The 16,364-nt window shown below is 42.7% G+C and overlaps 1 protein-coding gene across 4 annotated transcripts in view; it reads left to right on the forward strand.

The window, feature by feature from the left end:
* The window catches only part of RUFY1 (RUN and FYVE domain containing 1), a 62,385-nt gene that overhangs the window by 3,172 nt on the left and 42,849 nt on the right, over positions 1–16,364 (forward strand). For 2 of the 4 annotated variants that reach the window (XM_045284425.1, XM_045284426.1), the window contains exons 2-4: positions 8,734–8,907; positions 10,883–11,000; positions 15,654–15,755. In XM_045284425.1, the coding sequence (XP_045140360.1) occupies positions 8,734–8,907; positions 10,883–11,000; positions 15,654–15,755 (394 nt within the window). Of the gene's footprint in view, positions 1–108; positions 126–8,733; positions 8,908–9,747; positions 9,924–10,882; positions 11,001–15,653; positions 15,756–16,364 lie in introns of those variants that run through there. The other 2 variants (XM_004696856.2, XM_045284427.1) reach the window with 2 other exon arrangements.

Consider the following 16,364-nt stretch of genomic DNA (forward strand, 5'->3'; position numbering starts at 1 on the left):
GCGGGCTCTCTGCGGCCACAGGTGGCCCACCTCGCAGAGAGGCTGTCTAGCCTGCTCAGGTAGTTGTTAAAAACGAACCTCGGCGCCACCGTACTCACCTGTCATCTGTACACGGTGCAGCCAAGGTAAGCTACATACCCGGGATGGATGGGCCTCAGATTGGGACAACTACCATAGAGAACCCTTCATTCCAACTGGTTGCCCCAGAGCAACAGCATAATTCTCATTTTCTATTTAGAAAATTGACCAAAGTAAATCCTCTGAATGAATCGTAATAACCACCCGGAGTGGACCCCAGGACTAGGCTCGTTTTTTAAATCTCACAACGCCCCCTTCCTCCGGTCTTACCGCCCACCCAGGACGCCGCCTGGAGGACGAACAGTGATGCCGAAGTCTGGAGGTTTGGCTTCCGGCCTTGCTTTGCCACCTACTCTCTGAGTGATGTGGCCAGGCCATGCATTACCCATTCCAGCCAGTAAAATGAAACATTTTTTATTCACCCAAAGTTCCTTAAAAGTACTTTTCAGCCTTGTCTTCAAGAATAGAATTTCCGCATTATCAGTGAAAAGAGAAAAAAGAAACTTCTGAAACATTACATGATTATATTAAAATTCTGACTTAGGAAGTCATATAAAGAAAGTAGCTAGACCTTTGCTATTCAGTGTAGTAGCCACCTGTGTTGCTAAAGGAAAGGTCAAGAGCCCAGGGAGGGGCAGTCACCTTCAGGGGGCTTCTCTGGGTATGTCCAGAATGGAAATCACCATACTTGGGGTGGACTGTTCATGAGTCATGCCCTGACTGTCCCAGGGAAACCCCTAGACCAATATTGTGAGTTCCTCTGCCTTACATAATACACATGTTTCAATTGTCAACCGTGCTTATGTGACAGTCTTCCTTGACCTCCCATACCTTTTTTAAAACCATGTATCCCAGCAAGCCCTTGGACACCATGTAGTTGTCTTTGTTCTGTTTAAGACTTAATAAATGTTCTCTTGATAAAACTTAAAAAATACAAGCAAGGTCAGTGGTTAGAACCCACCCCGCTTCCATAAACACTTACAGCTCTGAAACACAATGGGCAGTTTTACTCTGCCCTCTGAGGTTGCTTTGAGTCAAAAACCCACTTACTGAGAGTAGGTTAGCCATGTGTGGTTCCTAACTTCTAAATTCAAACTCACTACCATTCAGTCAATTCCATCTCGTGGCAGCCCTATTGGACAGAGTAGAAATGCCACTGTGAATTTCTGAGACTGTAAATCTTAGCACAGTAGATAACTCACTATGTCACAAGGGCTCCAAATTGATTGCAAGGTTAATAAAATTAAAAGTTCAGTTGGCTACTGGACGAGACCAAAGCTTAAACCCATGTAGGGTCGCGTAACTGATTGTAAGGGGATGCAAAAAATTTGGCAAACAGTAAAAGGTTGCTAAACATGCAATGACCAGAAATTAATTTTAAATAAATGCATAATGAATCTGGGGTGTTTCTGGCAGCACTTGCAAATTTTTCAGATGAAAAGGGGTCACAAATGCAGTAAGTTTAAAAGCCCCTGTTAAAAAGGAAGAAACACACCAGCCTGTGTGATCCAAAGATTGTATGTATTAGAACTTAAATTCTGAGCACCTAGTTAGCGGAAGGCTGTGTATGACAGTGAAAACCCAAAATCCATTTGCAGAGTCCCCCAATGGATTAAGCCTCTGGAGAATCCCTCTGACCACTGAATAGGGATGTGAATACCCTTGCTATCAGACAGAGTGCATTGTAAAGTGGACTAATGTAGATATAATTAAGTTAAAATTTAACATCTGGCCATTTGTTTTCCCTTTTGGCTCATTTTAAAATCTACTAGTTTTTATTATTTTCTACCTTTTTTAGATTGAGGATTTTCTGTGTTTTGTTGAGGTTTTTAGTTTGGGACTGGGGCGGTTGGTATGTTTTCCTGTATATGAAATTCAGGATTGGTAAATCTATAGAGATAGTGACCGGATTAATAGTTTCTTGGAGTTATTGCAGGGAGTTTGAGGGAAAATGGGGAGATGATAATTGAGTACAAGAATGAAGAAAAAGTTCTAAAATTGATGTGATGATTACACAACTTTTTAATATGTTTAAGCCACAGAATTGTACATGTGAATTATATATATGTCAATAAAACTGTTAAAATTTTAAAAGAAAAACACCCTGTAGCACATTTCCATCATCATAAAAAGCTCTGTGGTACAGAGCTGACGGGAGGCTGTAGTGCTTGCTTGCTTTCCTTCTTTCTTTTTTTAATCACTTTATTGGGGCTCTTACAGCTCTTATCATTGCTGTAGTGCTTTCCAAGAAGCATTATAGTATACTTTTGAGGCTTACTGATTTTCTCCCATATGCTGATAACTTTGTTGTAGATATCAGCACTGGCTCTAGAATAGTGACTTGGGAGATTTTCAATGGCCAAGAATTGATGAGTAAAAAAACATACATTTAGCTTACGTATCTGGGAGTTCTGGCAATTGAAAGTAGGGCTAGAAAGGAATGAGGGAGCCTACAAAACAGAAAATCCTCAATCTAAAATATAGTGTTAGCTAGCCTGAGATAGAGGACGTGTACGCTGCCTTTAGAGTAGCTTGTGTTGTATGCAATATTTAGGTCAAGTTATACTTCACATGGTGTTCTTTGATCCAAAGATATATTTGTACAGCACAAATTAAAGGGACTTGGAATTCTCCCCAAGTATCACTTCACATTTATTAGGAACTGAATTTGTTCCAATTTGTTAAATTAAAAAGGGGCCAGAAATAAGAGTTCCTGTACAGTCAGTAAGGAGCCCTGATGGCATAGTAGGTTATGTGTTTGACTGCTAAGTACAAGGTCGGCTGTTTGAGCCCACCAGCCACAATACAAGAGAAAGATGAGCCTTTCTGCTCCCATAAAGGTTTACAGCCTCAGAAAGCCACACAAATTCCATTCGGTCGTATAGGGTCATGGTAGTGAATTTGGACAAAAAACTATTGATTCAGATTTGAAAATAATTAACAATCTACAATCTATCAGGGGGCCCCAAGGGTTGTGGGGTTAGGGGAGGAGGGAGGGGAAAAAAAAGAGCTGATCCCAAGGGCTCAATGGAAAGTAAATGTGTAGAAAAGAACATTGGAATATATGTACAAATATGTCATATACAACTGATGTATGGTTTGTAACAAGAGTTGTAAGAGCCCCCAATAAAATGATTAAAACAGACACACACACACACACACATATTCAAATGTTCTAAAACCCAAAATGAGTCTGTTAGAGTTCACACTCCTTTATTAAAATTTAAATTCCAGAATTGTTATAAGATGGCCCACGTTTTCCACTTGTACACAAACTCAAAGTTAATGTTTCTTTTCTTTATTTTTTTGAAAGTTAATATTTCTTAAAAAGAAACTTGGAGGGAGAGGGAGGGGTGGCAAAAAAAAATAAAAGAAAAAGAAACTTGGAGTCAACGTCACCAATGAAACATTTAATATGAATTATACATTAATTTCCATATATTACAGTATGTTATGAAATGTTTCATGCATAATTTGAAGAAAAGTTTAGAACTTCAAAATATTGATGCAAATTGCTATGAATTCTTGTATTTTCAACACTCTGAATTGTCCTCACACCTTCCATCTCTGTGCCTTTTCAATTTCCTTTTTTTCTTTTCCCCTCTGCTCAAGCGGTGTGCTGGCTTCGCAGTATCCAACCTGCAGTCTCTGTAGAGATTGCACAGCCTCCCACACCAAACAGGAAAATCCAGCGCCATCTAGCCGATTCTAACTCATAGTGACCCTGAGCAGAGAACTGCCTCTTTGGATTTCCTAACCTTTATACTTTTTAAAGGCTGCAGGATGGCACATGGGTTTTGAGATAATTTGTTGTGCCAGCCTGGCTGATAAACACAGGTGGGATTGACTGAAGGGCGGAGAGATAAATGGCTTGGTGAGCCTCGCCTTTCTTGTCTCTCTGTGATCATCAGACCGGTGTGGGTCTGCCTTGCTTTTTCTGTGCCTCATTTAAAGGCTACACTACCTGTGGGACGCCTAGCCTGTGGACTGTGTCGCTGTAAGTTGAGGTCCCTTTAAGACATCTCTGGAGCTGGGGACTGGCGGTTGGTGACCTGCCTTGTGATTGGCTGCTGTGCTGACATAGCCTAGCTCTCTCTACAAATAGAGGAAGATCTGGCAGCAGACTAGACTTGAAGGACTGCTAGTCTCTCACAAGTCTCTCTCATGGACGTGAGTTGCATTGAGCCATTTGTAGTGCTTTATAATTTAACTGTTAATTTCTTGTATTATATATTTATCTGTATATGATTTAACAGTTCATTTCTTGTTAATATATCTAATTATCTTTATAAACAAATATATTAAATTATCAGCAATTTGGTTTTATCTTTCTAGAGAACCCTGTCTAACACAGTTTGAACCACTGACCTTACTATTGGCAGCTCAATGCATAACCAACTAGCCACCATGGGTCCATCTACTGTTTCCCTTGAAGTCACTTAAAACCTAATTCTTTTTCAAACAATTCTTACCTTTTTCATCTTATCTTGGTAATTTATGGGTCTGGATTTTTTGTATATTTAAAACTAGGATGATAAATTAGTGTAACTTAATAGCTGAAAATATAGTGGGCACCACATCTAAAAACTGGAGCTTGCACAATCTATCCAATGCATTGTTTTGTATTAGTGCCCCAAGTAACCCCAGGAGCAGGCCTCAAAATCAAGGCACCAAGAAAAAGTAATTTTGTTGTTGGGCTGTGATCAGTGTAATTCCACAGGGCCCAGCACTCTGAAAGGCTTCATATTGGGATTTTTTTCCATAATTTTATCTTTGAATTTGGATTTTATAAGTGGATCACTTAATAATTTGTGTTTTCTAAATGCCCATTTGAAGAGTGGAGCAAAGAATGCACAGGAATCTTAGAGCCTGGGACCCTGTGTGGTCCTACCTCTTGTTGCCTCCTGGGACAGGTTCTCAGCCACCTGTTTTCCCTTCCATCGCAAACCCTTTCCTCCTCCCTGCCCTTATCCAAGAGCAACTGCATGCCCAATCTACTGCCAAGCCAGGGAGGCTTGGGGTCAGGGTGATACAATCCCAAACGACTCCACTGTCCTAAATTACAATCCCTTAGGGCAGCGGTTCTCAACCTTCCTAATGCCATGACCCTTTAATATAGCTCCTCATGTTGTGGTGACCCCCAACATAAAATTATTTTTGTTGCTACTTCATAACTAATTTTGCTACTGTTATGAATCATAATGTAAATATCCGATATGTAGGATGTATTTTCATTGTTACAAATTGAACATAATTAAAGCATAGTGATTAATCACAAAAACAATATGTAATTATATATTGTGAAATATTGATTTATAATTGCAAATAAATGAAATTTTGTCTTGAAGCATGGTGTAGCATCATGGGTAACAGTCTTCACACCGGGTACAAATATGTGGGCGTATCTGCATGTGGGTGGAGCTGCCTGGAGACAGCTAGAGGAGTGGTGTCGCAGTTCCTAAGATCATTGGAAATATGTGTTTTCCAATGGTCTTAGGCGACCCCTGTGAAAGGGTCGTTCGACCCCCAAAGGGGTCACCACGACCCACAGGTTGAGAACCACTGCCTTAGGGTCATGTCGAGAGAAAATTAACTTTACTGCCTCTGGCCAGCCTCCACATTCTAGTGGCTCTCAAAAATTGTATCACCTGCCTGTGTGATGTGTCCCATTATTATCCACATTTTACTAAAAAGGCAACTGAATGAAGAGAGCTTGGCCAAGTGACATATATGTGGCAGTGCCAGAGCTTGAACCAAGGCAGTCTACCTGCAATCAGTGGGTGGCAGCAGACAAGCTCTCTCAGTAGTACTCTGAATGTCGATAACCTGTTTTCCCAAAAAAAAGTTCCAATCAAAAAGTAGATCTTCCAAGGAGCTCTGCTGGGCCAATTAAGTTCAAAGCAGAGAGGCCAGCTCAGAAGATTTTGACGACTATTTTTAGGGATTTCACAGGGGTAAAGTCAATGGATTTTCTCCTAGGACACAGGACGATTACAGGGGCTTATTAGAAAGAAGTTTTAAGAAAACTGAATTGGTGAGAAAAAAGCCAGGAAATTTGCATTGAGATATTTTCCCCCATCACAGCAATGCAGCAGCGTAGCAAATCCTATGAGAATTTCATTGGGAAACCTTACCCCATACAGCCCATAACCCTGATTGTGCCCTCCAGACTTAAAATAAACATGACTAAAGTCCTTCCAGGATGCTTAAGTGAGTCCTGGTGGCACGGACAGGAAAGAAAGTCTTCACTTTCATCCAGCAAGGTTGTACCAGCAGCATGTTGAGGTTGCTAATGAGACTTCCTCCAATCCTGGTTCATCATTCTTCATGTAGTCCAGCTTTTTTATTTGCTCAACATACAGATTCATCACATCTATGGCTCAGGGCCATAGTCTCGGGGGTACCAAGGCCAACAGAATATGACTCAATAGAATACTCAAAATAAAGAACAGTTATCATTGATATCACATGTAAGGAAAATTTTACTGAAGATTATCCAACACTAGTTGTAGCAATACATTGACAGGGAGTGCCAGAGATTAAGCCAGATTCAGAAGAGGATGTGAAACAAGGGATATCATTGCTGATGTCAGATGGATCTTAACTGAAAGCAGAGAATATCAGAAAGATGTTTACTTGTCTTTTGTTGACTATGCAAAGACATTCAACTGGAGACAGCAGATGGTATAAGATCTGAAAATAATTATTTATCAAGGGGTCACGGTGGTGGGAATGTTGGGGAGGGAGGGGGAAAAAGAGAAGCTGATAACAAGGGCTCAAGTACAAAGAAAATGTTTAGAAAATTATGTTGGCAACATATGTACAAATGTGCTTGATACAATTGATGGTTGGTATAAGAGCTTTAAGAGCCCCGAATAAAATGATTAAAAACAAACAAACTATGGATAGACTTGAGAAGACTGGGAGTTCCAGAACACTTAGTTGTGCTCAGGCAGAACCTGTACCTGGTCGAGGCAGTTGTGTGAAAGGTGTCCATCAATGTTGTATCCTCACCATACTTATTCAGTCTGTATGCTCAGCAAATCATCAGAGAAGCTGGATGATATGAAGAAGAATGTGGCATTTGGATTGGAGAAAGGTTTATTAACAACCTGCAATAGGCAGATGACACAATCTTACTTACTGAAAGTGAGGAAGACTCGAAAGATTGCAACCTTACATATAGATTACCAAGCAAACCAAAAGCCTCACCACTGCACCAATGGGTAACCATAAGATAAAGGGAGAAATGATTGAAGTTGTGGGCGAGTATGAATCGTTCATTTCTGGACTGATAGAGAGCACCCTGGGCTTAAGGGACTTTTAGTAAGACCTGTCACGGTCTCACTTGATTGCGGACATGTTCTCATGGAATAAAGCAACCAGATTGATGGAGCTGAATCGGAAATGTAGCTGAGTTTATTTGATCTAACAAAGAAAAAGTGCATGTAAAACTCATGCATACTTGGGGAGGAGACGAGCCAGTCAGGGTGCTGGGTGGCAACGATGAAACATACAACTTTCCTCTAGTTCCTAAATGCTAACCCCACCCCACCCCACCCCACCCCCACTATCATGTTCCCAATTCTACCTTACAAATCTGGCTAGACCAGGGGATGTACACTGGTACAGATAGGAACTGGAAACAGGGAATCCAGGACAGATGAACCCCTCAGGACCAGTGGTGAGAAGGGGAATCAATTACAAGGATCTACATATAACCTCCTCCCTGGAGGACGGACAGCAGAAAAGTGGGTGAAGGGAGACGTAGGACAGTGTAAGATATGACAAAATAATAACATAAATTATCAAGGGTTCATGAGGGAGGGGGGAGCAGGGGAAGAAGCGGGTAAAATGAGGCGCTAATGCCAGGGGCTTATGTAGAGAGCAAATGTTTTGAGAATGATGAGGGCAGTGAATGTACGAATGTGCTTTACACAATTGATGTATGTATGGATTGTGATGAGTTGTATGTGCCCCTAATAAAATGATTTTTAAAAAAAAACTCATGCGTACTAATCATCGAGGGGAAAAGATGGGCCCCCAGGCGAATGAGAGTCTGGAACTTTGGGGAAGGTATTCCCTGCAGGGTCCCAGCTAGGCCAGTCTCAGGAACGTGCAGGGTGCCGGCTCTAAAAGGTCGGGGACCCACCACCCCACCTGGCTTTTCACGCAACGCTCTACCCTGCCTGGAGAACATTCAATGGCACCCACCCACCGCCCACACCCCCATCCAAATGTCCAATAGAAACGTTTAGGGGCGGGCACTTTCTCTGGACACTTGCCTGCGGAATTGGGGCAGTGCTTCCTGCAGTTTGCACCCTTTCATTGGTAAAAAAAAAAAGGGGGGGAGCATACCGGGGTTGTCGGGACGGCCAATCACTGTGAGTCTTGGTAGTGTCGTCTCCTTAGCAACGCCCAGAGTCACCTGAGAGGGGCCTCTGGTGTAGGAAACCCGTGGCTCTTTGCGGACCCTCATCCCTGGCGGTGAGTCTGTGACACCCCACCCCCACCCCTGATCAGACTATTGGCTGCGAACCCCCATTATGTGCCTGCCTGCCAGCAGGTCTGCGCCAGAACAGACACCCTAGCGCAGCCTTTTCGCCCCATCACTCTGTTCCCTAACGAGGCTGCCCCTGCTTCTGCCCCATTAAGCTGCCAAGTGCCAGATGATGGAGGAGCGTGCCAACCTGATGCACATGATGAAGCTCAGCATCAAAGTTCTGCTCCAGTCCGCTATGAGCCTGGGCCGCAGCCTGGACACGGACCATGCCCCCCTGCAGCAGTTCTTTGTAGTGATGGAGCACTGCCTCAAACACGGGCTGAAAGGTGAGGCGGACGAGGGGATGCTGGGCAAAGAAGTGTGGGCCAGGTGTTTGCTCCGCACTTCCTCATGGGTGCCAAATGTTCTGAGTACCCGGATGGCAGCAGTGAACAAAGCCCATCAGGCCTCTGCCACCAAGAAGCAAACATTGATGCCCAATGGAAATACTATGCAAGCTACTTGGGCAGTTTTTAATGTTCTGGTAGCAAAAAAAACGTATAAAGCAGCTGAAATTAATTCAAACAATATAGTTAAGGCACTATGAGAGGGTTTCTAAAAGTTCTTCAAAATTTTCCCATGGCCTAGTCATTCCATTATTTTGAAGCCCCCTCATGTATTCACATATCATTTTGACACATACTCAGTTGTTAGTGAGATCTTTTTTGAGACTAAAGTCTTCATTTTTTTCCACTTACCGCCTATCTCAATTCAGTTTCTCAATTGTATTGTACTAGGCACGTTCTAAGTACACCTTTGCCTATGACTGCTTGTTAGCAAGCACTGTTCTGGAGGAAGAGACCATAGATGCAGAAACAAGCCATTAAAAAGTCCGACAAGCGGATGGAAGTGAAATGCATGATAGAGAATGGAGGAAGGAGCAGTTGGGTGAGAGGGGAGGTCTGTGGGAGGTGAAATGTGAACTGACTCAAAAGAAGGAGTCTGCCTCATGGTTTTGAAGGAAGCTCCTGAGCAGGACCAAGCTTGGCGTTTGGAAACCGAAACCCACCACCCACTGCAGTTGGGTCCATTCTGACTGGTATTAGCCTCGCAGGACAGCGTGGAGCTCGGATTCCCAAGGCTGTCACCTTTACAGAAGCCGCCTGCCACGTGTTTCTCCCCCACAGAGCCACTGGAGGGTTCCGCTTGCTGGAACTGCTGACCTCCCCATTGGCAGTCACTTAACCACTTAACTTAGCCACCTAACCAGAACTCCTTGGCTTGAGGAAAACGAAGCTGAATCACTGCCATTGAGTCGATACCGAGGCCTAGCGACCCTCTAGGGAAGGATAGAACTGCCCCGGTGAGTTTCTCAGCCTGGAACTCTTTACAGGAGTAGAAAGCTCCATCTCTTCCTTGGAGCAGCTTGGGCTTTTGAACTGCTGACCTTGCAGGTCATAACTTAGCATCACCAGTATGCTACCAGGGCTCCTTGGTTTGAGGAAGGTCCCAGGTAACTAAGGCTACTGAGTGGCAACGAGAGGAGAGACGTTTGGAGGAGCTGGAGCATGGAGGCTTTTATGATTAAGAGTTGGATTTTTCTTAGTGTGTTTGGACAGTGTTAAGCTAAGGTTAAATAGGATCTGACTGAAAATTTTTTAAATTCTCTGCTGTGTGGAAAATTGATAAGATTCGGAAGGTGACAATATTAGGAACAAGGAGATCTATTAGTTATTGTAGCAGTCCAGGTGAGAGATGGTAGTGATGATCTGGAGAGAAAAATAAAAAGCAATCATTGGTGTGGTCTGAGGCAGGAGGAAGGAAGGAGTCCCCAGATGGCATCAACAATTCAGCTACTAACTAATTAACCCAAAGGAAGACAGTTCCAGCCCACCCAGAGGTACCTCAGAAGAAAGGCCTGGCAGCCTGGAAAACCCTATGGAGCAGTTCTGTTGCCACCCATGGGGTCACCATCTTTCAGAATCGGTTTACAGCAACTTGATTTGCATGTTTGTTTTCTTTAGGGGAGAAAAGGGGGAAGATTTCACAGGTGATGATGAGACAGAGGCCTGTTGTATTTCATGAACAGTAAATACTAGGAGAAGGAGCACCGCTGGTATGCTCACTCAGAGAACCCGTGTTGCCAGAGAAAGGGAGGCTGACGTGTTTCTTGACCTCCTCAGTCCCCATGACTAAACCAGAATTCAACAGTGGAGCTCTGCTGCTTTCCCTTGGTTGGGGGGGGTGGGGGGAGAGACTGTGGGTCCCTGAAGGAATTCTGAAACCTGTTGTTATGAATAATACTTTTGTTTCTTCTTTTAGTTAAGAAGAGTTTTATTGGCCAAAATAAATCTTTCTTTGGTCCTCTGGAGCTGGTGGAAAAACTTTGTCCAGAAGCGTCAGATATAGCCACTAGTGTCAAAAATCTGCCAGAATTAAAGTGAGTGGTTTGGGGCCGGGGGTGGGGGTACTTCCTGTATTTCCACTATTATCTAGTCCTTGCGGATACAACATTTTCTAATTTTAAGCAAATTGTGGCATGAGCCACGCCCTACTTGGACTTTGGTCCCAGCTCTGTTGTTCATTACCCACATGATCTTGAGCAAGATGTGCCCCTCTCTGAGCCTCAGTCCTCTTTTCTTTTAAAAGGGCACAGTCATTCCCACTTGCCACATAGGACTATCTGATGGGTCAAATGGGTAGAGCAAAAGGTGTTTCAAACCAAAGGAGTAAAAGAAGTGACTGCTTCAGATATTTCTGAGCAGTTTTCTGGACACTACAGTTAGGGCTTGATTTCCAATTCCAGGACAAGTGACTGGGTTGAATAATGAGTCATCTGCCATGTATGAGTTTGCCCTTGAGACTCTGATGCATAGGCTCAAAATAAAAGAACACAACACAAGACATCATCACAGGATCTTGAGGGCCTCAGGACCATCTCCCGCAGGAGACTTGACTGTCAAGCCTTTGTTCACCTTTCTCCTATAGAGTCAGCCTATTCCATTCTCAGGGGACAACAGCCAGCACCATTTACTGAGGGCACTGTGTGCCAGACATTGTGTTAAGGACAATTGTTTTCACACATGGAGTCTCCAACAACAATCTTCAAGGATCTTTGTTGATATCCCCATTTACAAGTGTAGAAACTGAGGCTTAGAATGGTTGAGGTACTAGAAACCCATCTGGGTCCTGCAGCAAATGGGTGCCAGAGGCAGGAGAACACAGATCTGTTGTGCTCTGAAACCGGAGCTCCAAGCTTTCTTCTATCCATTGAAGAAGCCTTTTCTTCTGGTCTCCAATACAGCTCTTGGGCCACACCAGATAAGCGTCATTATAACCATTTAAATATGTATTTGGTGGCCTCTCTGTGAGTCCTCCCAGCCCCTGTCTTCTGCCTTGTTTCTTTCCTTGTTTTCTGTGTGGTGTCTTCCTGCCCAGCTCCTGCCCTCAGAGAAAGCCCTGAGCCAGAACTGCCAGTGTTTCCGGGTGTGTTCTTATTGGCGTGGAGCAGGAGGAGCCCGTATCCTGCACTCGGTCCATGTTTATTCACAGCAGACCATTTTGAAGTCTTACCGTGCTAAGTTCCCATCCAGCTATACCCTCCACTTGTTGCCTCATCAATCCTGTAGTGGCAAGTGACACACCTGCCAAGAAAGAGATGCACAATAGCTGCCTTCTCTTGAAGCCTCTGCAGAAGTAGCCTCGTGAGCTGCCTCATTTCTACTGTTTCATTAAGTAGGAATAAAAGTTCTGAGATCACTGTGATAGTTTGGAAGTTATGGCTAGTGGCTCCTTTCGGGGAAGAAGGGAGGAGAAATTGTTTTAACTCTTAAAACATTTGAAGTTTGCAGAATGAATTTTGTATCCAGGGAGGAATCATCTAGAGTTGAATTCTTTTTTCTAAACAGGATAAAAAATACCTTTTTCACACTGGTCTATCGCTCACAATTGTTCCGTGTTTTCAAGTCATAGCTGAACATATATATATACATATAAGTACTCACTGTAAATTGGGGCACTTAAACCCAGATATGCATTCTCTCTGTCTCTTTTTTGAAAGTTAAAAATCATTGTTTTCTCATTGCCTAATTTTAAATTAGGAAATAATAAACTAGCAAAGTTTTTTAAAGGGTTGAAATGATAATATTTCCAGTGTCCTACTACCAAGAAAGAGGGGTGGGGGAACCCACAACCCTACTATTTATATCGTGGTCAGTATCATTCTAGATATTACACTGCACCTTCAGAAAGACAGGTAGGTAAGTTTGGGTTTTCTTTTCTTTTTTTCTTGTATTTTCCTCTCCCTCTGATATGATTTTTCTGTAGGACAATTGGGTACTTTCCACCCAAATTAGAAATGCATCTACTCTTGACCCAGAAATTCCACTTCTAGATGTTGTAGCCTAAAGGTGTCGCACATGCAAAATGACACATGTGCAGTTATTTGTTGCAGCTTTATTTCTAAGAGCAGGAGATTAGAGAACCAGTTAGATAAATTATAGTGTATTTCTATAATAAAACACACATTGTAGTGGTGAAACATTGAAGTTCTCTAAGGAAAAATTTCCAACATACTATAGATATTCAGTGAAATAAGCAAGTTGGAGACTAGCATGTCTGGTATTAATGCTTTTATAAAAGTGGGAGATAAGTAAGACTTTAGAGTGGCCCATGTTTTCATAGGTGTAAAAACATGGTGAAAAGTGTGTCTTAGTCATCTAGTGTCACTATAATCGAAGTACAAGTAGGTGACTTTAACAACTAGAAATGTATCTTCTCACAGTTTAAGAGGCATCAAGTCTGAATTCAGGCTGCTGGCTCTAGGGCAGCGGTTCTCAACCTGTGGATCACAACCCCTTTGGGCGTCGAATGACCCTTTCACAGGGGTCACCTAAGACCATCGGAAAACACATAAATATTTCACAATATGTAATTACATAGGGTTTTGTGATTAATCACTATGTTTTAATTATGTTCAGTTTGTAACAATGAAAATACATCCTGCATATCAGGTATTTGCATTACAATTCATAACAGTAGCAAAATGACAGTTAAGAAGTAGCAACAAAAATAATGTTATGGTTGGGGGGGTCACCACCACATGAGGAACGGTACGAAAGGGTCATGGCATTAGGAAGGTTAAGAACCACTGCTCTAGGGGAAGGCTCTCTGGCCATCGGCTGTGAACGAAGGTCTCTGTCTCTTGGAGTTGCTGCTCCTGGCCTGAGTTCATGTAGCTTGGCATCTCTCATTTCCCGTCTCTGGGAACTATTGCTTCTTGAATCTCTCTTAATAGCTCAGAGGATACTGACTGAAAACTTACCCTACACAAATCCTGCTTCCTCAACATAGCAAAGGCAGTCCGTTCCCAAATGGAATTATAACTGCTGGCTTAGACGTTAGGATTTACAGCACAAATTTTGAGGGGGATAAATTATCAAGAGTTCATGAGGGAGGGGGAGCAGGGAGGGAGGGGGAATAAAGAGGAGCTGATGCCAGGGGCTTAAGTGAAGAGCAAATGTTTTGAGACTGATGAGGGCAATGAATGTACAAGTGTGCTTTACACAATGGATGGATGGATGGTGATAAGAATTGTACGAGCCCCCAATAAAATGATTAAAAAACATTTTTTGAGGGAGCACAATGGAATCCAGAGGAAGCGTGCATAACAAAAAAATAGTGTATTGCTGTATGAAGAAGGGGAGTGGGAAGGTGGAGGAGAGTAAAGAGGGAGACTTGTAACTTGTCATCCTTTCTGGGCTTTTGAATCCAGTGAAGGTACTACTGCCTACTCAAAAAGTAAATATCAAACCCTGCACACTGCAGCCCTTTTCTTCATGTAATACTAGATTGTATTCATCTACAACATCTTGGGTTTTTTTAATGGCCAAATAGTATTCTGGCAAAGAGTTATAGGGCAGATTTGGGTGTTGTGATTAACTTCAGAATCATGAACTCCCTTCCGTGTAGATCTGAAATGATTTGCTCAGACTGTGTGTCTTGATAGCAGCCATTTGAACCCCAGTTCTCATAGCTTGCTCTCCAGAAAAGCCCTGCCCACTTGTTCACCCAGTAGAGGTCAGTTCAGGATTGTCTTTCACATCATGCCAAAGTGAATGTTTTTTTTTTTCTTGTACTCTCTTTCTTTTACTCTGGTTTAAGATCATTTATTTGAAGGGTGGGATGAATTCCAAAGCCTCTTGAAGGAATGAAAGTGGCTGAGGTTCACTTCTGAGCCTGGCTCCTGAAGTCACCAGCATGTGTTCCAACCCTGTGACCAGACCTCTGGCCTATTCAGTGTTTTCTTATAGATTATTGATTTCACCATCACTTTTACCTTAGTTGCCAAATGGGGTTGCTCTGCTAGGAAAGATTTTTTCCCCTTAAACTTTAGCATGACAGGAAGTGTGTGTGTGTGTGTGTGTGTGTGTGTGTGTGTGTGTGTTTCCTGCATAAGTTAAAAATCAGGCTTTTTCTAAATTACATCTTTGAACTAATGAATTATAAATTTTATAGGACTTTTAATACTTTCACCAGCACTGTTATAAATTTTTTTAAAAAGCAAAAACTGAAACTCATACCATTGAGTTTACCCCTGCACATAGAAACCCTAGCGGGCAGAGTGGAATTGTCTCTGTGGATTTTCAAGGCTGGAACAGAAACCTCATCTTTCTCCAGCAGAGCAGCTGGTGGGTTCAAACTGCTGACCTTGAGGTTAGCAGCTAAAGTGTCACCCACTACACCACCTGGCCTCCCATGTTCTCTATTAGTCTTTTGCGTATGCGTAAATTATTATTTGTTTTAGAAATTAGATTCTTGTAACTTAGGTGTTTTTCCTTGTATGTTAAAAAAAATGTCATGGTACAGAATTTGGACAGTACTCCCATGTCCCCTCCCCTCTCCCCTATCTTTGCCCCCACCCCCTCCCAGCACCTAGTCTCATGGTGTGCCTTGTATTCACAAGTGTGTGTTTATGTGGATTTTTTTTTTTCTGGATCAAATGAGTGGGTTTGTTTTCCCACCCACTTGAGGTGTGTCTGTCTGTCTGTGTCCTGCTGCAGCAGTTTGATGATCTTATTTTACTCCCTTCTAGGACAGCTGTGGGAAGAGGAAGAGCCTGGCTCTACCTTGCACTCATGCAAAAGAAACTGGCCGATTATCTGAAAGTGCTTGTAGACAATAAACATCTCTTGAGGTATGGTATCACCTTGCTCTGCTTATGACAGCTGTGTAAATAATCAGAACATAGCTTTGTGGGTCATTATGAATGAAAACAAGTGTGTGTCATGTTGTAATTTTTTTCCTGCAAATTCTAAATCTTAAAATACTCTGTGGCTTAGCATTAAAAGAACAGCATTTCATTTTCTTAAAACTGCTGTCTGCAAGTCACTGAGTGGAGATGGCAACATCATTTGGAAGAAACTCTTCATAAATATCAATAGCAGGTAGGCATCCATGGGTGATGCAGATGGTTACCACGCAAGGCTGCTGGTTGCCAGGCACCCAGAGGCACCTCAGAAGAAAGGCCCGGTGATCTTCCGAAACAGTCAGCCCCTGGCCAAGCCCAGTGGAGCCCAGCTCTTTCCTGCCACAGGTGAGGTCACCGTAAGTCGGAGTCAACTGAGTATCAACTGACAACAACTGACAAACTAGCCCATTATGTTCCAGAGAAATGGTGGTCATTAAAGTGAAGGGTAACTGGAAAAATTACAACTAGGTTGAGTGGCCAAGGTTAAGGTATAAAACACTCTTTGTTTTGTTTGTTTTTAATCATTTTATTAGGGGCTCATACAACTCATCACAA

Source organism: Echinops telfairi, unplaced genomic scaffold (assembly GCF_000313985.2).
Source record: "Echinops telfairi isolate 266 unplaced genomic scaffold, ASM31398v2 ScPeMD7_7469;HRSCAF=8507_0, whole genome shotgun sequence".
NCBI lineage: Eukaryota > Metazoa > Chordata > Mammalia > Afrosoricida > Tenrecidae > Echinops > Echinops telfairi.